Genomic DNA, 25,847 nt, shown 5'->3' on the forward strand with positions numbered 1-25,847 from the left:
TCTTAGATAAGAAACCAATGCTCAGAGAGCTTAAATAACTTATCCAAGCTCTTAAGGACTTTTAAATAACAAGCTTAAGATTTGAACCCAGTTTAACTCCGGATCCCATGCTCTTTAAACACTAGGTTAATCACTGCCTTCATTCTTTCCTTGGACTAAGGTCCTGTCTGTTCTAACTGGTACACTTCAAGAGCCATGCTACTTAAACCTGTTCACTATGATTTCACCAGTCGTCTGGGTATGCTGTCTGGATTTCTGAACACTGCTTGTTGTCAGTTTTTCACCAGTGTCCCCTCCACTTGCGAGGACATTCACCTTGACAATTTGCCTTGATGACTTGGACTCCATATGTTCCTGACTGGCAGGACTTCCTCCCTATATCTCATTCTCTTTCTAAGCCCACAAACCACCAGTGTTCTGTGTTACAACTGACATGTTCTCTGATTTCCTTTGAGCCCAATGCTCATGTTCTTCCCCTCAGGGATCAGCTTTTGAGGTTGCCTGCAACATCTGGAACAATGAGTGGTTATTCCACAGGCACTTCTTCCTCATCAAATAACATAATTTTCCTATTAAAGCCTAAAATTTAATGGTATTGATTTATTCATATGAAAGATATTATAACGGAGACCCTGAGAAATAATTTAAGGAAATATAGTACATAACTTAAGACGATTTTGTCAAATGTTAATAGAGTACCTGTATTATTGTCTTTACTGCCATGCAAGACATTGTGTAAGTTGGAAAAAATTTAAAAAAGCATTGTTGTGACCTTCAAACTATAATTATAAATCTATTTATCACATAAGAAGTATTTGGTAAATATTAAAATGCTATTTTATACAAAGACTAAAAATCATAAATAAACAGGAGATATGGAAAAGAGTACAGGACAGTCAGGGAGGTTTGGTGGATCTTGAAGATCCACCAAACATGGATAAACCAAGTAAACAAAAATGAGCATCCAGGCTTGGAATTAAAAGCTGAGCAGCGGCTAGAGGTTAATGGCATGACAAAGACAATGACTTAAAGATAAGGAACTGTGTTGGGAGAAATGAAAGACTCAGTTTGAACAGGATCCAGTGAGATCACCCACAGTACTAAAAGCAAGGAGAAGTAGACAGGTTTGGTGGGGGGTGAGCGGGAACTACTAAGCTAGGGAGGGACAAGATAGAAGCCCACTAAAAACTCGCCTGGTTTTGCTCTTTAGGACGGACCAGAAAAAAGGGAGGGTCAGGAGAATGGTGATGGAGTGGGGGTAGGGGGAGGACATACAGCCGTCAGAAATCTCAACTGCTGCAAGGCATGAATTTAAAAGCCTGGTCTAAACTAATGGCAACGGAAATGGTAAGGCTAAAGCCAAGATGGGTTTGTAGAAAGAAATAAGAGAAACGGGGCATTTTGACTGTCACTATTACAATAGCCTCTTAAGAAATTTTCTTCCTTTTAACTTTCTTCTCTATCATATGTATCGAACACTGATCTAACCATAACAATTTCTTTCCCCAAAATGTTTCAATAATCACAATGGCCCAGCATAATAAAATCCAACTGACTTGTTACAATATCTAAGAGCTTCCATGAACTCATACTAAACCCATATCCCAGTCTTACTGTATTCTTTGTCCCACCACAGCAGTCTCCAAACTAAAGTAGGCATACTCTTGGGTAAAGGAAGATTTTTAAGAGATACATGAGCACAGGGATCTTTCTAAGAAAATCTGTTTTGTTTACATTTGTATCCCTACAGCCTGGACCACAGTGGGTACTCAACAATTATACTTTGAGTGAATGAATGAATGGATGAATGAATCATAACAGTCCATAATTACTCTTCTAATACAGATCTAAGAATGTCCCTATGGTCTGCAAATTTTCCATCCTCAAGTTTCCCTTCATAATAATTTTTCTCCCACTTTCCAAAAGAAAGGCATGCATCTCACATATTCCTAATATTACTAAGGTAATATTGCCATGGGGAGGAAAATACTCTGGGAGAAAATTGATGGGAAAATTTGAAATATTGTGTTGGTATGAAGTGAATGACATGAATGACTTGGAAGTCAGTTCTTCTGCAACTTTGTTTCTAATTCACACTTTCAACAAAATTAAAGAAGGATTTGATGGATTTATAAAACAGAGGATTAAAATGAATTTCTGAAGATAAATCACTGAAGGCCTTTTTTTTGCTTACAACTCAGCTCCTACATTTTAAAAAAAGGAATAAAATTGTTGCTGAGCCCTGTCTGACTTGAGTAATAAGTAATATTCACCAACCAATTTATGAACTAAATCAAAAAATCAATCTCATAAAATAATGTATTTCTAGTAACATTTCATTTTTGTTATGCAAGCATAGATCAAAATTGATAGAATATTTATCTTGTTAGATAAAGCTCTTACTAATAATTGTAATGATAAATTAATCCAGAAGAATGTTTTAAACATTTAAAATTTCATAGTCAAGAAATTTAAAAATACATATTTATTTTTATTGTAAAGAATTATAAAAGGGGGACCAATAAAAGAAGTTCAGGTATAAAAACACACTATACTGGAATACAATTCTGTGGGGGAAATGGAATAGGTTTAAGGAAAATAAAGAATGCTGTAAAAATATACTAGTGTTAAAGAAAAGTCTATGTATTTTTTAAAATGATTGATAAAAGCTATCAAAATCTGTAATATTGGATTATAAGGGAAACATTTAAAAGAGCGATATAAAGGATTTATTTTCAAATACCAATATTTTCAATAAAATAGAAAATTAAACCTCTTTAAAGTCTTGACAAAACAGTTCTAAATATCAACCTAAAAATACACAAGCAGGTACAAAGTTTTTTTTTGATTTTTTTTAAGGGCACATGAGAAAAAATGTTTGAAGATCACTTTTCAAATGATCTAAAATTTTCTACTCATTTTTCAAAGACTATTTATTTTTCTGAGGTGGTCCCTCAGCCTAATGGCCCTTTCCACCATTTCTTTGATTATCAAAAGCCTATTCATCTTTCAAGATTTCACCAGTGCTATAGTTCTATTTGAAGCCCTCCCTGGTTCCTACGCTCTGGAATCAATCATTACCGGTGACTTCTTTCACTATTGCTTGCACAGTGATTCTGACCTGTAACTACTTGGATCTGACTGCTCAAATAGATTACAAACATCTTAAAGGGTTTCATTCATTTTTATTTGGCCCAGAGGCCCAACAGATTGCTTCATATAAAGAAAGAAGGTGCTTCACAGGTACTGTTGAGTGAAGGTGCTTCACAGGTACTGTTGAGTGACTTAATATTTTCATTAGTTGAAGGAAAAGAGTTCTTGACTAAAAACCTGGAAGAATAATAGCAAAATAGATAAAGGGAGAGAGAATCTTGTGGGGAAAGACACTGAATTCAGTATTTGGTTTTAGGCTGGTTGGTTTGGGGTAAGGGCGGCACAGCCAAGTGGAGATGTCCTGTGGACAGAAAAGTGAGACTGAGTGCCTGTGAAAGATCAGAACTCAAGAGCTACATCAAGGAACAACCTGTGAAGAGGTGACAGATGACTCTCAAAATCAATGACCTCACTCCTGGAAAGAGTTCCAAATTTGCATAAATCATTTAGATGAAGAGAAGGGGAACTTCACGAAGATAGTTGCAGAAGCTGATAGAGAAGGAGAAATAGGATCTGGTAAACACAGAAGTGAAGTGAGGAGAGAGATTTAAAAAGGAACAAATGACCCAATGCTGTTCAAGGACAGATTAGTCAAGTGGGATACAGACTAAAAATGAGCCAGAGGGTGACAGTTGGGTAGAGGTAGAAATCAAGGGTATCGCAAAAAGGGCCACATATTTTCTTTTTAAAAGGTATAGAAACTAAGGACAAGAAGGGAATTTATGAACAAAAAATGAAAGAGGGAAGAGCACCCATCTGAAGCACAGCAGTGCGGAAAGCGGGAGGCTGACCTTAGCTCTGCTGGGCAGCCTAGACACATTTTGTTGTCACTGTTGTCCTTTTTTTAAATATCCTAAAATTACCCTTACTATTTTAGGAGATACGTGCAAGAGGGCATATCTAATTTATGGCTCTGTAAAAATTCATGTATTTTTTTCCTATATTCTTTATGCTATATTCAGTACTTTTATAATACTTTCATACAGTGTATCATGAACAGAAACTCTAGTATTATTCCTTATACAGATAAATAAATATTGCACTTCAAGAAAAGGAGAAAATAATAATATCAATTACAATTATATTCATATGTATTATTCCAAAGCTTTTTATGCATTATGATATTGTAATGTTAAAATACAAAAATTCATTTTGACCAAACAAGCCTTTGCTGTTACCTTAAATTATACTAAATATATCAGACCAAATATTATTTACTTCAGATTTTAAACCGACTGCTTTTTTTTTTTTTTTTCTTTTTGGCAGCTGGCCAGTACAGGGATCTGAACCCTTGACCTTGGTGTTATAACACCATGCTCTAACCAACCGCCAACTGAGCTAACTGGCCAGACCCTAGATTTTAAGTTTCTAAGTGTTCTAAGATATAATTGCATGTCCCTATGAAGTTCAGTTTTCTGCGATATGCCTAATAATCACAAAACTAACCTTTTATTCTTATCTTGTTGACATGAATAAAAAAAATTTAAAACCACAATATGAATGGGATCCCTTGGGACTTTTGTGAAATAACTTTAAAATCTACATTAATTAACATCCTTTTGAAACTCATGTTTAATAAATTTAATAATAATGATATATGTACAGATAATGAAAACAGAGCTATTCCAAATGATATAAATAAGATATAAAGGATATGCCATAAGATCCATACTTGCCTTAACTTCAAGTATTCAAAAATATCTAAAGAGCTCAGTTTTCTAATGATTGCATCATTTCTTGGAAAATTCACTAAGTTATACAGAGAAAATGAAATGGAAAAAGAAAAAATCCTACTTTTTTTCACATTTCATATTTATACAACTTTGAAGTCTTCTATAAGATGAGGTGCTTTTTTACAAAAACAGAAACAAATCAAAATTTGCTCATAGGACCTAGCCGACCTGGATGAGAATTTTCTCCCATCAGCCACTTCAACCTCCATGGTCCCCTTCTGGAAAATCAGAAGGAGGGATGGGACTGGGCAGAACTTGTTAGACTTTAGGGACAACCCTATGCTAAAATACCAGCTTCCATGAGCTAGAGGACTACAAGGTGGGGGCTATCAAATGCTTCTGGGTGTTAATTGTATATCCAGAGGAACACAATTCTGTTTCTCAAGATTAGTTAAAGAAAAGCTTCCTCTCCATTCAAATGACTTTAATGATACTTTTTCTGAACATATCAGAGTTAGTGAATGAGATTCCAACCCCTACCACCATTCTCATTACGACTTTTCTTTTTCAGGTAGGTCCCAAAAGGTGAGTTCTTCTTTTAATGAGAAATATAAACTGAGGCAAAGATTGGTTTTGCAAAGCAAACCATACACAATCCTTCTTAACAAACCAACCAATTAACTATTAATAGCAAATGCAGTCCAATCTTTTGCTACCTGGTTGGACACTTAATGTATGTCATCTTATGTGTGTTTATGTATAACTTTAATTAATGCATTCAGCCAATAATTATTATTAAGCAACTAATTCTGGTGTTGGGAATATATTAGTAAACAAATCAATGATATCTACCCTCCTGATACATATTCTAGTGGTAGGGCCAAGGTTGGGAATAGGAACAGAAACTCACAACAAATATAATAAGTAAAATACTATAATAGGTTAAAAAGTGATAAGTGCTATGGAAAAAAGAAAAAAAAACAGATCAGGGTGAGAGGGGTAGGAATAGGGGGGACTGCAATTTTAAATAAGATGTCAGAGTAGTGCTCATACAGATGGTGATATGTGAGCAAAGACTTGAAGGAGATAAGCTTGAACTTCACTGTCTCTGTATACTGAACTATAATTTTTCCCAAGAGGCTGATACATCTGGCAATGGTAAAAAGGGGCTCAAACATTTCTTTGGTTGGTTGGTTTTCAATTGGGGGACATGATGAGTTTCCTTTTTGATTAAATTATTTTGAAATAATTGGCCACTTTATGATAAAGTATAAAGTACTGAACCCGGTATCTGTATACAATTAAGCCAAGTCTAACACTGACTCATTGTACAGGTTATGTGATGAAAAATTCAATACATAATATGTTGCAAGCATCCAACTAAAGGCATAGCTGAGTGATTCAATTCAAAGACCTATCAGCAAGGGTATGTATGACTTTGTCTATGCTGAATTTACTGGATCTAGAAAAGTGCTTAGTTCATGACATGTACTCAACAATACTAGATTGATGAATGAAGGAAAGAATAGTTGGGGACAATAGGGTTCGGTGATAGGTGATGAAGATTTTTGACATTTTAGGCTATATCATGAGAGATTTTCTACCTCTGCTTGATTGGCAGAATTTAACTTTTAACCTAACCAAACTGCTTTTAGAAAACCACATTATAATGAAAATTCTTCCAAATGTCTTTTTATTGCATGTGAGTTTTTGTTTGCATCTAATATTTTAGAAGAGGAGATGAGAGGCAGTTTATGCTTAGGTGTATTTCATTTTTCTTCCTAACTACAGAGTCAGCAGCGGATACTATGCTGACAGGCTCAGGAGAGCCAGTTAGAAGGTTTAAACTCAGAAAATTAGATCCTCAAACTCTATTCTGTCTTCTGCAATAAAATGTAGAAAGATGTAGCCATGTTAACCATGGAACGCTCTCCTCTTTTGTCCTGTAAGGAAGGATAAATGTCTCTGGAACACATGCTAATTCCGGAGACGCCGTCTTTGCAAACAAATCTGCCTTTAGGAGACCACACGGGGGTAGAGGCTAGAAGAGCACAGGCCAAGTATGGGAAGATGTCATTTACCAAATTTTTAGATGTTATTTGCAGCTCAATGTTGCCAAGTTCAGAATTGTAATAATAAAATACAAATCTCTTTTTGGAAACTGATTGGCAAACACTAAGCTATCAATCCATGAACTGGCATCTTAAAATCTGTGGTTATTCTTCCTCATGTAAGCAGAGAACACTGTGCTACACTCGTTGTCCAAAGGCACAAAAACACCATAATTAGAAATTCTGATGTCAGAAAAGTCTGTTATTTTTCTATGTCTAGAAGGCATTATTTTTTGGTTGTCTGTACACATGGCTCCTTTAGGGTAGAAATCATGTTTTTCAACTTATTGTATAAAACTCAGTAAATCGCAGTTAAATGACACAATAAAAGAATAAACGCAATCTGTTTTATTTCCCTAGAATAGTCAAATGAAAATTGTCCAATAAAACTATGAATTAGAAACTATGACCAGCTTGCATAAGTTGAAAATTATAACAGTTATATAAAAATAGGCATTTATCAATGATCTAAATTGCATAGACTGGACAGCTATATTGACCATATTTAGCAAACAACTGCTCATTTGCTCAATTTCCCTTTGGTCCACAAAAAAAACTTTCATGATTACAAAAATTATATATACCACATAATACCTTTTAATAACAAATTCTTGTTTATAAAGGGACTGTTACTAATGACAGGAGTTAAGTGACATAATCAATATTAAATGAAAGGCTTTGATAAAATCAAGACAATCTGATTCTCAGACATATCTTACTCACGTACCTGATATGCTGACAGTTGCATATGCAATTCATATAATTATCACAGCATAAAGGAGGAATGCTTATGAAGGCAAGGTCATTTGTAATGTGAAACAAAATGGTCTCAGCATGTCCACTATGAGCAAATGCTGAAACATTATCCATTTAATGAATATTAATAATATATTAAAACCTGGAATTAGATACATAAAGAGCAACTGCTGCCTAGACTCCAAAAAGATACTAGTTGAGCAGTAGTTGGATGCTTCCTCTGCCTTTTCAGTTATTTTAAAGTGTTCCTAAATATCTATGCCACAGATATTTGGGTAACTTTTCTGTGTTCTGCAGAAGTAGAGGAGGTTTTATAGCCCCCAAATGAGAACCAAAGAAGTACCTGTAGAATTGCAACCTCATTACGAAGCTGGCTTTCTTGTTTCGTTGGAAATCTTAATTTGTCAATGATTTTTATAGCCACATCTCTTCCTGTTTTACGATGTTTTCCTTTAAAATAAAAGGGAAACATTAGGATAATGTTATTAAATATCATCTATGAGTATATTTAAAAACATCAAAATTTATAAGGACATTTATAGGAAGGATAAAATGTTTCACTGAATAAATTAATGTTTCTAAAGAGGACTAACATATCCATAAAGACTTTATTTATTAGTTTCATTATTCTAATTCAAATACGTGCTTTAAAATTAGTCACAACTTAGAACACAAAAGAACAGGGGCATTAAAAACTATATGTATCAATAGTCTGACATTTTCTCATAAAAATATATGTTCCTATAAATATATTAGGAACAGGATATTGAACTACTTAGTATAGAAAATATTTATACAACCAGCAAAAATGCTCCCCTTAAGAAAGTATAATTTTAAAGTCCTGATAAAGTAATGCATGTTATAGGAGAAAGAATTTTGGCTCCTTCACTTACTAGTTGTGTAATCTTTCTGAATTTTAGTTTCCTTAACGTCAATGGGAGGGTTGTTGTGAGAAATAGATGAAAGAAGACATGTAAAGTACCCAAAGTACTCAGGTAAATATGCACACTCAAAAAATGTTAGTTATCATCACCATCACTGTCATCATCATCCTAACATGACAGGCCCTTTACATAAATTTCACCCATTTAATTCTCACAACAAACCTTTTAGGGAATCTATGGGGCACCCCCAAGCTCTTAGCTTCTTCAGTCTATGTTGTAGAAGGCACAGAATACAGTAGCATTGATTGAATCTGGAAATATATTGGAAAAAGTTTTCAATTAGTAATAATAGTGCCATGGATAAACCTCCAAAGTAGTACCACTGAGCAAAGCTTGAATCTGAAAATGCAAAATAAAAATAATCTGAAAGTGAAAATGAAAAATGGATCTAATTACTAAACTTTTTGGTCACATACACACTAACTTGAAATTACATTATTTCGATATTTGTTGTAAATCTAGTGTTCCTTCACCTTACATCTCACTGTCACTAGTCCTTCTGAGTCCTTGCAGACTGCTTCCCTTCACTACCAAATTGCCTTGTTTTCACATTCTCTACTTCCTTAACATCACCCCTTACTCTTTGACTCACTGTAATTTCTGCTTCAACTCAGTCATTTTATAGCAACGACTCTCTTCAAGGCCACAGCTTCTTTCATCTTCCTCATCCCATATGTGTCTAATCTTAAGGCCTCCTCTTATGCCTGGTCTTTCCATGTTGGATGTTCCAAATTATCTGGCACCTGCTGGTCTCTCTAATCTCATTTGTCATTCCTGCCTCACCTCCGCACCATATGCAGCTATATATATCTACCATGATTTTTTTTTGCATGCAATTATTACTGTAGAGCAATAATCTGACTAATATTTGGTCTCCCCATTACAATGTTATGCATTAACAAACAGTACAATGGTTGCTGACTCACTGATAGGTTTTCCATCAAAAAAATCATTTGACCACTTTATAAAAAATAAAATTGCTTTGTAAAGTAGAACTCAATTCACTTTTAAATTAAAAAGTACAATATCATATGAAAATAATAAAATTGCATGGCACACCGTAATTATTTCAGAGTTCCTGTCCTCACACAAAAAAGATAATTTGTTACTGAACATATTAAGGAATTGAAAGTTATGATGTCATTTTACAGGACAGGTAATACATTAATATTAAATGTTAGAGACCTGAAGGATACTATTTAACTGGATAAAATCTAAAACAGCAGAAGGTAAAATAATTAATTCACCAAAAGGCTTGAGAATAAGAAAAAAGGTAAAAACTTTGTATTTCACTTCAAAAATTTTTTAAAAATTCAAATCTTAATGAGGCAGATACAATGTTAATGATACTAGAAAAGTTAAAGGATTCTTTGCCTAGTAACATGAATGAACTTCTGCAGAATTCTGAACAAATATTCTGAAAGGAAATGGAATTAATTTGTTTATGAATTACAACTTCCTTTTTATCTAAATATTTTGCTAAACAAACCAAAATGCTTCAGTATCGTGTATAGAGTCTGTCAATATTTAAGAAAAAGGGAGTTTTTCAGGACTAGAATATTTCGTCTTTCAAAACAGAAATATACCAATTTTCCAAATAGTAACTATCTCAAAAGAAATGTTTGAAAAGGTAAAACACAGAGAGATACACACACAAATATATACACATAGGTCTTGTGCTTTATGTTTTTCTTAGAAACATTATTTTTCTAAACATAGTAGCTAAAATTTTAAGTTAACAAAAATACCTACTGAACTAACCTACCTCCATAAACAATTCCAAACTGTCCAGAACCCAGTACTTCATCAGGAAAAATCTGATATACTGTGCTGATGTCCTATAGGTGCAAGTCCAATGAAAAACAAACATGAGCAGGAACAAAACATTAGTTCCAATAAGCTACATAATTTTATTAAATAGATTGTAAATCTTAAATATTTAAAAAATAATTATACTGTAAATGCTAGATGAAATTTGCAAGATGACTATAATATTCAAAGCACACTCTTTAATTAAGGTAATATGTTTTGTAAACTGTTCCGAACTTAAGTGCCAACAGTTTTCTAATGTGCTATCAACTATGTTTCAATACAGAGAAATGTGACTTAAAACTACATAACGCCATTTACTGTAAGTATTCAAAAAGGGATTTGATTATTGAGGTGGCTATTTAGAAATTTCGTTAAATAATCATGGTCCCCAGTCACATGTCTGTGAGTCCTAGGATGGTGAGTTACCCACATCCAGATAACCCTAAACTGCAGGAAGAGGGGGCTGAATCGGGGGCTGAATCACTGTGAGAGAGCCAGAGATACTACAAAAGAATGATAACCCATTATGAAATTCTCATCTAAACTCTTCCATTTTCTTCCATCTTCTGAAGCTAACAAGTTCCAAAAGTCTACTTTTTTATCTTTGAAATAATTGCTGAATAATCTGTTTTAGAGTCTGTGATTTGATGAATTCTTCTTCTGTAAATCACGAGACAAATTTCTAAAGATCTGCACGTTCCTTAGAAACCTGTTCACAAAAACACGATGTAATTCTCTTTTACTTTACGTATTCCTGTTACATCTTATCATATTTTCTGCCTATTCTCCACGCTTATATTCTGACATTATTCTTTCCAACAAAAGTCCTTTACATCAAATCCTAATATCTGTGTATCTTATACACTCCTATCCTTTTCCTTTGTCCTTCCCCCTAAAAAACAATTCAAGTTGTCTCCATCTCGTGACCCCTTCAGAATGTCCACTGGGCAGTCGGGGGACAAGAAAACATATCACTACTATTTCAGTATTCTGAGTCCAAGCTACTCCATCTGACAACAGATGTGTTCTTCAGACTTTCTCTGATCAACGGCTGGCCCAAATTTTCAGTGAACAACAGTAGATGAACAGGGTGGAATGAGCCACAGCTATCTGGAATTTCCCAAGAAGCTTATCAAGTAACTTGAATTTCCCAAGTCTTCTCTGGCTGAGCAAGAGGAACAGAAACCTGCAGGTCTTTAGAAATCTATCTCATGGTTGACAGCACAAGAATTCATCTACCCTTCACTATGAAGTTTGCCTAATTCTCTCTAATTCATCTTTGGCTTCCTGTTTAGTTTATGCCATTCAAGCAAAGGTTGTAAAGTCATAGTAGTGATGAACAGAGTTTCATGGAATTTGTTCTTTAAAAAATAAACTCAGATCAGGGTAAGTAAGGCGGCAAACTGCTTTCTTTTTTCATAGGTGTAGCAGCAAAACAAAGCAAAAGGTCTTGGTCACAAGGATGAGGTGGGAAAGACCACATTATTTTTTGGCTACTTGCCACAGTGACAAAGTATAACACATAAAGCAAACATATGACAGAGTCGTGGAGTGTACAAATTTCATAATATGTCTGATCGATAATTTTCAAAAACTAAGCTGAAAGGATGAAGTTATGTGGCACAGGACAGTACTAGAGTACTCGAGTACTAGAGTACTAGAATACTAGAGTACTAGAATGTGGACCCAGAAAATCTAATTTGTGCAACTTCCTTGGGGTCTCCTTGATATGTATAAGTCACTACAAGAGTACTTGCAACTCTTTTCCATATGACAGCACTCATAGGTAGCAACCAAGGAATGGGGATAATGGCATGTTTATACCACTCATGCAAATCAAGGAATTTATTTTATTTAATTTGTGTATTTACTGTACTGTAACATCAACAATTAAAATTCCAGTACCAAGAAGGGCAAATGTGTGAAAAATCAGTTATCACATTATAATTGCCCATCCGAGATGAATAATATATTATAATATAGATTACAGTAAAATCACTAAATGAATCCATATAATGTAATGTTTCTAAAATCTTATAGAAGAAAAATATCCAAATTTTGTTTCCTAGAAAATACCAAAAAATTAAAATGTGAGATAAATAAAAATCTATTTTTATTTATCCAGTAATCACATTACCAAGTTTTATATTAGTAGGTACATACTCACCACATTTTCTTGAATCTGGCAATTTGACACCGAAATACTCACAGAAATATCTCCTGAAAATGCATGTTAAAAAATACATACACAAGAAGTCAGTGAGAGAGGTAATAGCAAAACAAGTAAATACATGCTTACCAATCACCCTGCAGGACTGTTTTAAATAAATCATAGCAATTTGATTTTTCTAGAAAAATGTCTATTAGAGTATTTCATTCCTTTTAAAATTATAGAATCACTGTTCTTGGTTTTGAAAAATAGCATGTTATCAATTTAGAGTTTGGAATCAGAAAGACTTGAGTTCAAATATTGTCTTTGCTAATTCTGGGACAAGCTCAGACAACTTAATCACTCTATATACTGATTTCCTGTAAAATAAGCAAATCATTAACATCTACCTGTTGGAGTTGTTTTAGGCATTAAAATAGAGATCTCGTGTAAAGTGTTTAGCACCAACACAGGCATATATATTCTATTAAGGTCTATGTCAGCTACAGAGATAAACTTAAAAAATAGAAAATAAAATAAAAAATTTGTGATAGATCAACAGAAAACACACTGTAATGTAAAAAACAGGTTAACTCACAGGTTTCACTGTTAATAACCATTATGAAATTTTAAATCCCATTCTTATACAGATATTCCTCTAAAATTTCTCTTTAAAATTCACCCTCAATACTTGATCCTGGTTGCATTTGGCAAAATCTATCTCATTCTACTAAAGAATAGAGATTTTTTTCTGGAATAAAATTAGCAAGAGTTACCAAGTACTCTGCACATCAAGTACCCTGCACAAAGTACCATGTTAGGTGGTTTTGGGAAAATATATTAATTCAGATTTGCCAATAGTGAGACTCTGGCATTTCATGTCAAGCTCAAGCTGACTAGATAACTTCTTTTATGACTAATAGCTCTGGAGGTCTATAATTGCCTAATATGCAGGGTTTACATGAATTTGTTAACTTTTTAATATAGAGACAATAAAATAAGATAATTTAATGAATGAAATACATTAGTATATGGAGCAGCTTTTATTACAGACCCTATGTTCTCCAATACACTAAATCCTCCCACCCCAAGGAGTCTTTCTTCATTCTGTTCTTGGGAAAGGTAGGACATATGTTTCCTAAGCCAGGGGTAGGCAGATGAGTAAGCACGGGGCTAGTTAGAAGACTGGCAGACTCACTGTGAGAGTTGGTTCCTGAACCCACGGATGAGCCCTTGGGAATGACGGGCATGAGAGCGTGCTGGATGGCCATCTCCCACATCCTGGCCACATCTGCACCAACGCCGCTGGTGAGGACGCTGTTATTTGGGGGTGGGCTGGAAGGATGGACCACATTTTCTCCCACATAATACACTACATTTGCTGTAGTGATTTCAAAACAATGAGGATTGGCCCCATTAGTAATTAAAGCCGAAGTTTTAGCTGGTTCCAGAGATAAAATTTCCGATAAAGGAATTTCCTATGGAAGAAAGAGTGTGCTAAATGTAGTTCATCGAAAGTATGTAAACTTTCAAATGAAATTCATGCCAGGAACAAGTGAGAAATGACATTACAAATAGACATCACTTATATTAAATGGTTTTATAAAATGCAGAATATCAATAAACAAATCCAAAAATACCTTTACAATGGGAAAACATATCATTTCCTTTTTCTAGAAAAATACAAGTGACTTTTTTTTTTACTATGTTCATGTGGAAGAAATAAGTATTGTTAAGAATAATGACTTTGAATCATCATTAAAATCCAAAACTGAGAATATAAATGACGATTTTTATAACTGTGAGGGAGAATCACAACACTTTTGAAATGCATTTAGGTATATACATGGCTGTTTTTAAGTTTTAACTATTCTTCAAGCACTGATATGAATCATATAATTAGATTTGATACATGTTATAATAATATAGACAAGTGAATAGCTTTAGCAGGAAAACCACAGAGACTGATTTTAAAAACAGTTGCTTTTAAGACAATTTTGATTTGAAGTTAATTACCACATTATCTTCTAGTAAGTATGGAGTAACTAAAAAATAATAACTTTTAAAATACAATTTTTAATTTTAAAATTAGTAAGGTTTCTTTTTTCTGTGACAGTTGTGTGAAGTGGTCCTGGAGAATCAGATCAACCACGCCTGAGTACGCATTCATTTTGAAGGAGCAAGTATCTACTGTTTTCACTATAAATTCTTGTGATGGTTTCTTACAAATTTTTGTCCAGAAGAAAGTGCTCCTTGTGAATATTGGCAAGCATGCAGAAATCACACAATGTTTCTTAAACCTCAGCAACTTTCTGTATATAGTGGATCTCAGGAATTTACTTTTAGTTGATCTTGTGTGAACATGAATTTTCTAGTTAAATCACACATCTCTGCTAAAAAATTCAATTAAGCTCCCCCTCCTCCTCTTCTGTACCATCCCATGGCCAGAAGCACTCCCCAGGGAAATGTGAAATTCACAGATGAATCTAGAGGTCACAACCTGACTCCCAAGAAATTTGTAAACTATAGAGAAGAAAAAATATCTCCTGGAGTAAGCACAAAAACAGTCAGGTCTGTTGGATATATTTCCTATTTCTGATAGTCTACATTCCTACGAGAAAGCAAGAGGTGGCATGAGACTACAATTTAAAAAAAAAAAAAAGAGGAACCCTTACCTTGTAGTACCTGCTTCCTGTGTCATTTTGAAAGAGGGTAATACATTTGCTATCCAATCTCCAATAGTGCCGTTTCCGCTAAAACAAAAGTTAGATTCAGAATGTTTTTTAAAACTTTAAAAATATCCAAGGTTGATAAAATAAATACATTTTCCCAATGGAGTGACAGGATTTGATGGTGGAAAGTACATAGACTTTGGACCAGGCAGACCCACACTCAGTTTCAGACTCTAGAAGTTGACTATTTTGCAAATGTTGTGTGATAAGTTTCTGCATCCACATCAGAGGGTTATGAGTAATAAAGGAGATGATGTATCAGCACCCAGAGAAGTGTCTGGCACTTAGTATGTGCATAGTAAATAGAAAACACCATTTTTAAATTTGATGTTTGAAGAGGTCAAGGTGGACTTGTAGTCTGTAATGAATCAAGGCTTAATAGGAAATACAACGTTTACACATGATCATTGTTTTAGAACATAAGAAATGTCATGTTGATCCAGCCAGTATTCTGGCTTCCATTAGAGATGGAAGAATTGCAAATGTTACAGTAGAACTAAAGAATAGTTTGTTGAATGATAGGGTTGACTCCATGAAATCAACTATAAAGACAGGGGATACATCAAACAACGGTACCTTCTCCCCAGCTCACTACAGATCTAACTACTGTGACCTGACGATCACTCTAGGTATATCCTTCTCTCTAGGTATATCCTTCACTCTAGGTATATCCTTCATAACTTTAGGGGGCAAGTGTGTGAGTGTACCTGTGGATTTTCATCTTTTTAGAATTAAAAAGTGTTAACCTTATTCTTGGTCTCTTCCACAAGCAGTCTTAGACCAGTTAAATATATTAAATATCCTTTAATTTTACTCCATCTCTAGGAAGAAACAGATAGTGTTCAATTGAGTCCCACAGTAAGTCATGCAAGTCTTCTCCCTCCAGCAGAGAAGGCTGAGATTGTAGACAGATAATCAGATTATTGGTGACTATTTATTTAAAGAAATGACAGGGATCCTATAGATGAAAGGAGATGAGGAAAGCACTACCTGTAACTGAAAAGTCAGCCTATCACCAATTGTCAATCAGTTTAACTTTGACATATGGATTAAGTTTTTCTGTCTCTTACACTCATATACATTATTCATTAACTATTAGGAAAATCTGGAGAAATGAACAGACTCAAATAAAGTACAGGATTACTACCTTCCTGAATGGGACAGTTCTTAAGTGAACACTTAATTAAGGGTTTAATAAGTATACAATTGATATCATTGTTTTTATTTTTTCTCTCTCTAAAATGCAGTGTTTTAAAATTCTAAATCACAGAGGAGCATTCTGAAAGCACACACTGTGCCTTTCATGACTACTAGAAAATGACAGCTGTTTGGAGATCATCTCAAGTAATCAAGGTAAACGATTTTGTTTCCCTGAAACTGCCTTCTGTGTGTGTGTGCGTGTGTGTGTGTGTGTGTGTGTGTGCGCGCACGCGTGCGCGTGTGTGTAGTTTTTGAACTTCATTGCTTGCTCAACTGCATCTGACACTCAGAATCTGACACTCAGAGACTGTAATGTTGTCCACCTGATCCCACACCATGGCTGCACTGAAGTTCACAACGGTAACTCAGACATCCCAGTCACACATGGTATTAGCAACTCCTCTAATTAAAGCTAGCGAGACAAGAGAAAATTGCTGGCTGTAGATCTTACCAGCGTGTCCTTGCTGGTGTAGTGGACCATCCATCCTTCTTTCATTACTGTGCTGCTTTTCCTCTTCGTGTGCTTGACAGACTGCACTACCCTCATGAGTGGGATATTGTTGCTTGTTGATGGACTTGAAAAGTCAAAATATTTTAGGAGAGAAATGTTTTCAGATACCAGATCTTTTCACACATAAAACTTATTTCAGCTATTTCAAAGTGAAAGTCAAAAAATTCGCATCCCATTTTCAACAAAAGGTATTGTCAGAGCACTATGGTTCAAAAAGTGGGTTACTCTGAAGAGTGATAGGCATTTTATATGTACACTTTAAAAATCCCAAGACAGAGTAACAAGCACCTCAGGTTTCAGGTTAAGCTATATGGCATTCAGTTTTCAAGGTAAACATCAGGTAGATTACTGTCTTAGTGTACTGAGGCCCCATTGTTCAAAATTGCACATGAAAGCTTATTTGTTTATTTATTACATATTGTAGGCATAATATCAATCATTTATAGATATTATTCAACATGAATTTTAGTCTGCATAATTTAATAAAAGTTAGAATCCACTGTTTAAAGCGCCTTTTACATAAGTATTGCTCATGAAATTATGCTGACCTCTCACATCCCCTCCTCCCCCCTACTCCCCCCTCTGTCTCTTTCCATCTCTGGCTCTTCTTCCTGTCTTGCGTCGTTCCATAACTCCCACCCCAACCCCTAGCGCATATATGTAAGCATCCCCCCTCCTCCTGAAAACCCTTTGACTCTAAAGAAATGTACATATTCAAAATACAGTTGAGTAATAAGACTAATATTTTTCCAGTGTTTTTAAAATGTTTACTATGGCATTAAATGGGAAAAAATGATCATTTTATTGCTCTACTCTCATAAACAATTTCGGTTTGTCAATGAATACGGCATTTCTAAAATGGACACAAACATTTCAGTATGCTTTATAGTATAAATTGGAGACTGGGAAACTTTTTTCTGTAAAGGGCCAGGTAATAAATATTTTAGGCTTTGCAGAATACTTAACTCTACCAAACGGGAATGGCTACATTCCAATAAAACTTGGCCTAGTGGCACACTGTGCCAACTCCTGATATAAAAATTGGGGATCATTTAGTAATCAAAAAGTATAGGTAATTAGGTAACAGATATAAAATTACACTTAGTTCTGAAATAAAATCAGTGAGATGTAGACAGAATGTGATATTTGTAATAGGGGCCAGCTATACAATAGATGGTTTCTGGGAGGTTGATCCTTGATCTTTCATTCTCCACCCAATGAGCTTTAAATTAAAATTGTCAGTAGTAAACTTGTGGATGCAAAGTATACTTCCCCTGGGAATCCAGACCTCAGACCTCCTGTCTCCATAGGCTCTCATCTGCAGTACACAGCTCACTCATAAAGAAGTGAAACACACATGTGAAGTTTCTTTTACAATAGATCAAACACCACTTTGGGTTCCACTGATTGAGGCAGGGAGCGCTGCTCTCACCTGATGGTTCTGTTGGAGTCCTCATGGTCCGGGTCTGGATCCTGCATTTCCCCACCATCATTCTGGCACTCTGCCATCGCCATCTCCGCATCTTGGACTATTGCCTCTTCCATGTCATCTATGAGCCCACTGTTCCTTTCACTGTCATTGTCATCACTCCCTTCTTCCATGACCACATCAGACTCTGCCCCAGGGCTAAGCAAATCTAGAAAATTGTTTGGACCCATGAATATAAGCCTGGAGTCCTGGTGCCAGGGCTTAAGAGAAAGTTAGGCAATCCTAAAACAAATCAATTGGAAGCCCTAAAAAAAAAGTAGTCCTGTGAAGAATTTATCTTTTCTTTCACTTTCCTTTTTTCATTTCAATTCAGAAATATCCGAATTCAAGAGAGGTTGAATATATAAAATTATAGGAGATGCTTGTTGTCCCAGTTCCTAAGGCTAAAAATCATGGAAAGCCTTAGAAGGAAGCCAAGAGTGGGATAGGAGCAAAGTGCTGGGAGGCAAAGTGATATCAGGCACAAGTCTGATCATATTTCAATAGCACAGCCTTGGTGGGAAAAAGAAATATACTGAAAGATACCAGAAACTCTCACATGAAAGCATATTCATGGAAAAAGTCAGCCTGGGATTCTAAGTCAAATATTTTGGTAGCAAACCATTAGAATACTACCAGAGAAGAACATGTGAGCTGTTCCTTTAGGATATAGTGTTTTTCTTAGGAGTCCTTCAAAGTTAAGTTTTGCATTTAGAGTTTTCTCAAGGGAATATTTCCAAATATAGAAAAAGGTAAGTGTTTTTTTAATTGGTAGACATAAAGTCTTTCACTATTAAAGATGCAGATTAATAATCACATTATAATGGAAATAACCAGGTGGAGGAAGGATGTAGGTGTCATTTCCTGATGGGCCAGTCTCTGTGATCCTTCCCTTCCTTGGCAGATGGAGAAGAATGATAACTTCTGCCTCAATGCTTGGAATGAGAAGGACATGAGAAAAGAAACCGAGAGCTATAACCTGTAGGCATTCCAACAAGTTCCACATTTCTAAACAAACTAGCATAGAAGTATAAAATAAGAAAGCTGAGAAAGAAATTGTGGACATCCAAGTTTTCAGTACTAGCTGTTCTCTGTATAACAATCAAGAAAGCCTCTTTGGTTTTTATCAGAAATCCATGGATGCTTTTCTACAGTAAAGTGGAACAAACTCAGGCCATAATTTACTTTGCACTGAATCACAAATATCCAAACTGAAACAAATAGAAGTAAAAAACCTCGCTAAATCATGATCGACCCCCACCCCTTCGTTAGGGAAGAAGCATAGACGTGGCTGCTTATCTTTTACTTACCTCCATTAATGGTCACTTCGCCCAGACAGTTGTTTGGTACTTTTGGCGCACAACGTTTATGACAATTGAATCTGCAATCTAGTCACAACGATTTTAAAACAAAACAAACAAAAACCAAGAATTCATCAGAAAGGGAAATTGTGAAACAAAAAAATAATAATTTCAGATGGATAAGGATTAATTTAAAGATTGAAGTTCGGCTGGTGACAAAAGTTAGTGACAAGGTCATCCTTACCTTTACACTGCAATCCCTGCCTGAAAAGCCCCTTCAGTAGCTTCTTGCAGTACTGGCACACTGTGGGCCGGGTGTAGGAGTGGATAACAAATGTGTGTGGCACTTTAACCTTAGACATCAGAATCTTGTCCAGCTGAATTGGTCGTCCAATGTAAGACTGAGAATTTGACCTCTTCTCTCGACCAATGAATGACTCTGACGGTGACTTCTGCTACATGTTTAAAAACAATAAAGGACATTAAGATGTATGAAACTGTGTGGTTTATATACTTATGTATTTTTAAATCTCATTTTGTATTACTATCGTATTTAGTGGTTAGATCCTTAAGAATATGAGATAAACTAAAACTATGTTTCTATTAATTATTAATCCAATTTAACCTCTTTCCTTACTTCATATTTGAGTTACCTTATTTGCGTAATCTGAAAAGGAGCGAATTGGAGATAGAATATTTAAACTCGATTTCTAGGTCTTTCAAATAATTTTTACTTTAAAATTTAATTAATTTTCACACAAAAATATAAAGTTGAAAGCAACCAAACCAAAAAAAAAAAAAATGGTTCTTAATCCCACCACACATATTCTAGAGTATTATATGCACATGGTTAGAAAATGCAAGCAGTTCAGAAGGACAGAAAATGAAAATTCCCCATTTGACCTACATAGTATTTCATCTGAAAAAAATGCCTGCAGTTCCTTTGGATTCTTTCAAGGAAAACAATAAATATAACTTTAAATTATCCCTCAACCACATAAAAAAGTAAAGGGTTAAAATTATACTATCATTTTTATTATTGAACAACACTGCAGCTAATGGACTATATACAAGGCACACAAATTTGGTGTTTTGTTTATAATTATATCTCTGTTTACCCTTGCTTCTCACTTTGGAATTGTTTAATCAGCCCAGCATATTGATTTTTAAAAATTAAATGAATTAAAATTAACTACATTTTCAATGTTTTTTGGACAATTTTATGGCACCTCTTGATGTCATGGAAATGTACTTGGGTATCATCAGAATAAATGTATTTTGGAATCATCAAAATAGATGATGAATGGAATTACATTTTAAAAGTTATTTTAATTATATATCCATTTATTAAGCTCCTACTCTATGGTAATAACTGTGTTAGGTGCCTTAAGAGATAGGCCTTGTTATCAACAGTTGAGGCATCTAAGCTCCCAAAGTTTAAGTACATTCCTTTGAGTAAAATGCTGCTGTGGGCTCAGGGGAGCCAAAACATGATCCAACATTTGTTTGCCTCCAGAGCTCTTGTATTATCATTTTACCCAGATAATTTCTAACTTGAAACAATTACTGATGACAAGAAATAAATTATATTTACATATAAGTTCCATCCCTTTTGATCCCTATGTGCACCAAAAGGTAATACTATGTATTACCAAGTTGGGAAACTTTAATTTGCAGATGCACTAGCTGCAGTAAAAAGAAATTTGAGATGAGGTTTTACATAGGATTATTTTGTCCACAGTTACATTCACAATTACAACTCCACAAAGAAAAATTATAAGGCATAATTACTCTGGAAAGTCTCAACTCTTGAAGAGGAGACCAGAACGCTTGTAAAGATAAGCCACAGGTTTGCAAAGTAGAATCATGAATATATTGAAAAAATACCTTTAGCGGAATTAAAGAATAATCAAATCCACAGAGTTAGGTCCCCTGTTGCAGTGTCCTTTACTAACAGTAGCCAATGGACATGTTTTAACCATAGACTAAAATGAAAGTGCTGTTTTTCCATAGTCGGAAAGTTTCAACACTCAGAATAGAAGAGGACCTGATGTCACACTTTCTTAGCAGACATAAACTATTCTCAGATTTGGAAAATCCTATGAAAAGCTGGCCAAATCACTCTTGTTATTCTCCTTAATTTAGATACCTAATTCTAAGCTGTTTTAACAGAACCCATTTTACATAGGACTGTTACTATACCATGGGGCATAGTAGAGCTTAGAAGAGCAAGAAGGAATTTGATTAACTGAATGGTTTCTTCTCATCCAAGAACCAGAATTATTCTTGAGAAGTAATTTCATTTATTAGCTTCAAGGCAGGAACTTTAAAATATTACAAGTTTAGGGAAAAGAAATTGGCTGGCACTCTGTGGCTCAGAGACTGTACTACACACATATGCAGGCAATGATGAGATTCACACAGCCACATGTGTTCTTGGCAGAGAATAACAACTTACAAACAACATAATTTATAGTGTCAGAAATTAAGACTTTAATAGCATTCATAAAGACTGTCTTCCTGCCATTCATGACATTTCAAAATTTAAAATCAGCTAGCAACCCAACCAGAAATACTTTTCCTGTAGTCCAAAATATAATTAATTGTTTTCAACATGGCCTATATTTCTACATGAAAAAGTAAAGCTTTAAAATCTCAAGACAGGGCGCATGCATAGTAACTTCTTACGTAGGAATTGATTTCTTGCTGGAAGGAGACTGTTTGGGTTATTTAATTTTACTAGATAACAAACACCTTGGGAAAGGGGGAGTGGAGACGCTGTCTGAAGTTTTATTTGCAGCATTATATTTTATGTTTCCGGGAGTGTATACATATCCATTTGCATGTGCTTTTCCCTATCATGGGGCAAATCTGGGACATCAAGACAAAAAGGAAGATTGGGTCACTATGTGATAAATATATAACTGCTTATGAGGTATTTATCCATTCTTCTATCAAAATGTAAAATAAGGACCTCATCAGTATATAACATTGTAAAACAAACACACAAAGAAACGAACAAAAACTCTAGAGCTTACAGAATAAGGCCATTACTTTATAATATATACTTATTGTTGTTTACATAAATGTACAAGAGCCACCATTTCAATAATCCTTCCAATTATCCTTTTAACGATATTTCTGAGGATGTGAACACAAACCAAAAGCTAAGGATTTTCAGAATCAGTGATATATTTTTTCATTAATAACTAATATTCAGTTACTATTTTAAGCAAAAAACATAAAATTTCAATTAATATGTGGTTTATTTGAAGGCATGTAAACCATAAAGCATAATTACAGTATTTTTGTTTAATGTATCAAGTTATAGAATGGGCAAAAATTCAAATATTAGTAATTTCATAGGAAAAACAACTTTTAAAAAATGTTATTGATCTTTGGACTTTAAGATAAATTTAAGATAACTTCAACATGAAACTAGACAGTGATTCAAAACATTGTATCAACAGAAATAACCAGACGTTTTTACACATAATACATTTGCTAGACAAAGTAAAGAGGTAGCATCTCTTTAATTCTTCATTAAGTTTACTTCACTTTATTTTTTGCTTACTTGTATAATTATAATGTATACAGTACTTTAGAATTTTAAATAAGACCTTTCTTTAAAGTTAACTCTAGTAAAGAGAAAATTCTTTCATGCCCAGCAACACTAGTGAAGGTTTTTTTAAACTTGCATTTTATTTATGTTTAATTGACACATAATAATTGTACATATTTATGGGATACAGTACAAATCAGGGTATTTAGCATTTCAATTATTTCAAAAATGTATCATTTTGTGGTGAGAACATTCAAAAGCCCCTCTTTTAGCTATTTTGAAATATACTATATCATATTGTTAACTATGATTACTCTTCTGCACAGTAGCACACCAGAACTTATTCCTCCTGTGACTCTACCTGATAACCAATCTCTTCTCATCCCCCACCCTCCCCTTCTTTCCCTAGCTTCTGGTAACCACTATGCTACTCTTTACTTTTATGAAATCAGCTTTTTAAAATTTCACGTATGAGTGAGATCATGCAGTATTTGTTCTTCTGTGCCTGGCTCACTTCACTAAACATAATGTCCTCCAGGTTCATCCACGTTGCCTCAAATGACAGGATTTCATTCTTTTTTATGGCTGAATACTATTCCATTGTGCACTTATACCACATTTTCTTTCCACACATCTGCTGATGAACACTTGGTTGATTCCATATCTTGGCTATTGTCAATGATGATACAATAAACATGGAAGTGCAGATATCTCTTCAGTACTACAATTTTATTTCTTTTGGGTATATACCCAGTAGTGAGATTGCTAGATCATATGGTCTAGCATGTGCATAAGTTCTGTTTTTAACTTTTTGAAGAACCTCCATACTGTCTTCCATAGGGGCTGTACTAATTTGCATTCCCACCAACAATGTATAAAAGATCCCCGTTCTCCACATCTCACCAGCATGTATTATCCTTTGTCCTTTTGATAATAGCCACTCTAACTGGGGTTATTTGATATCTCCTTGTGGTTTTGATTTGCATTTCCCTGATGGTTAGTGATAGTTAGCATTTTTTCATATACCTATTGGCCATTTGTAACAGTGGCTTTTCAGTTAAAGTTTATTCCCTGTTCAAATGGCTCTCTTTCAGTCAATTTCCATAACTAACCTCTGGCGCAGAAGTCAAGAGTTATGTGCCTAAGATGTTTTGGTTTTTGGTGTTTTTCTTTTTTCAGGATCCTTGGAATTAGCTTGGCCCAACACAAATGGAATTAGGCTGGCTGAGCCTACTGACATCTCTACTGAGCCTGGGCCAAGATCACTGAAGGACTCCTTCAAACCCTTCATCCAATCACTATCCCCCATCCATCATACTGCCCGTAAACACTTCCCTGTAAGTGTACCATCTTCCCCATTGTGCATAAGATGAATCTAAGATGCAAATCTCCTGTCTTCTCACATGGCCACCTTGTGAATAAACGTTCTTTCTCTACTGCAAAGACATGAGCTTTGGTGATTGGCTTTCTGTGCTGTGAGGGTAAAAGGACCCCACCTGGTCAATAACACATTTGTGTGTCTTCTATTGTGAAATGTCTATTTAGGTCTTTTGCTCATTTTTTTACCTGAGTAGCCTGCATAGTTTTACTGCCCAATCATAAAAGAACCTTTAAAGCTTTCCCTTTTTAGCACTCTTCAGTGACTTGGTGGTCATCGCTAGGCTGGATGTGGGGGAGAGGGTGGTGGTAGCCTGTTTTGCCCATTTTTTAATCAAATTATTTGTTATTTTGTCATTGAGTTGTTTGAGTTCCTTATGTATTCTGGATATTAACCCCTTGCTAGATGTATAGTTTGCAAATATTTTTTCCCATTCTGTAGGTTTTCTCTTTACTTCATTCATTGCTGCCCAAAGATTTTAAGTAGATTTATTAGGCAAACTAAATGATGTTTAAATCAATTTCCACTGTTACTTGATGTCACAGTTTGGCCCCATGTATTTGGCAATCTTGGGCAATCTGCAGAATGTTTTTTATGGGAATAGGAGGAAAGTTGAAATGCTTTGGAAAGGGGAAAAGAACAGCTACAATTTGTTTAATTCTGTTTAGTTAATATGTTCAGAACAAAAACTAGCTCAAAACTTGAGGAAAAGGTTTTAAATTCCCCTATCTACAATTATGGGAAGCACATGCAAGAGAATGTTCTTCTAAAAAATTTACATTTTTATATTAGCCATTGGTCCTATGATAGCCTTTTCTTCATAGGAGAAGTATAGATCAGATTACAGACATGAAACTTTTGTCAGAACTGATGTGACTGTAAAATATGGTACTGTAAATAGATGCATGTAAATGATTCGATTTGGCATATTATAGATGTGAAAAAATATAAAGGATTTTTTTGTTGTTGTTCTCAGTGTAAGAGGTATCATATCATGGGTGGGAGATAATATGACAGCAGAACAGTAATCATAGCTGAATTTTAAAAGCCAGGAATAGAGATTAAATAAACTAAAGATTACAGAGATCAAAAAATTT

The 25,847-nt window shown here is 34.7% G+C and overlaps 1 protein-coding gene across 3 annotated transcripts in view; it reads right to left on the reverse strand.

Moving 5' to 3' along the window:
* Positions 1–25,847, reverse strand: part of PRKD1 (protein kinase D1) — a 301,199-nt gene that overhangs the window by 39,585 nt on the left and 235,767 nt on the right. For 2 of the 3 annotated variants that reach the window (XM_063090383.1, XM_063090382.1), the window contains 9 exons: positions 20,055–20,265; positions 19,820–19,897; positions 18,474–18,678; positions 16,982–17,105; positions 15,274–15,351; positions 13,797–14,076; positions 12,617–12,669; positions 10,403–10,475; positions 8,037–8,143 (listed from right to left, as the gene is read on the reverse strand). In XM_063090383.1, coding sequence (XP_062946453.1) covers positions 8,037–8,143; positions 10,403–10,475; positions 12,617–12,669; positions 13,797–14,076; positions 15,274–15,351; positions 16,982–17,105; positions 18,474–18,678; positions 19,820–19,897; positions 20,055–20,265 — 1,209 coding nt within the window. Of the gene's footprint in view, positions 1–8,036; positions 8,144–10,402; positions 10,476–12,616; positions 12,670–13,796; positions 14,077–15,273; positions 15,352–16,981; positions 17,106–18,473; positions 18,679–19,819; positions 19,898–20,054; positions 20,266–24,579; positions 24,618–25,847 lie in introns of all 3 variants that reach the window. The other variant, XM_063090384.1, reaches the window with a different exon arrangement.

This window comes from Cynocephalus volans, chromosome 3 (assembly GCF_027409185.1).
Source record: "Cynocephalus volans isolate mCynVol1 chromosome 3, mCynVol1.pri, whole genome shotgun sequence".
NCBI classification, from domain to species: Eukaryota; Metazoa; Chordata; class Mammalia; order Dermoptera; family Cynocephalidae; genus Cynocephalus; species Cynocephalus volans.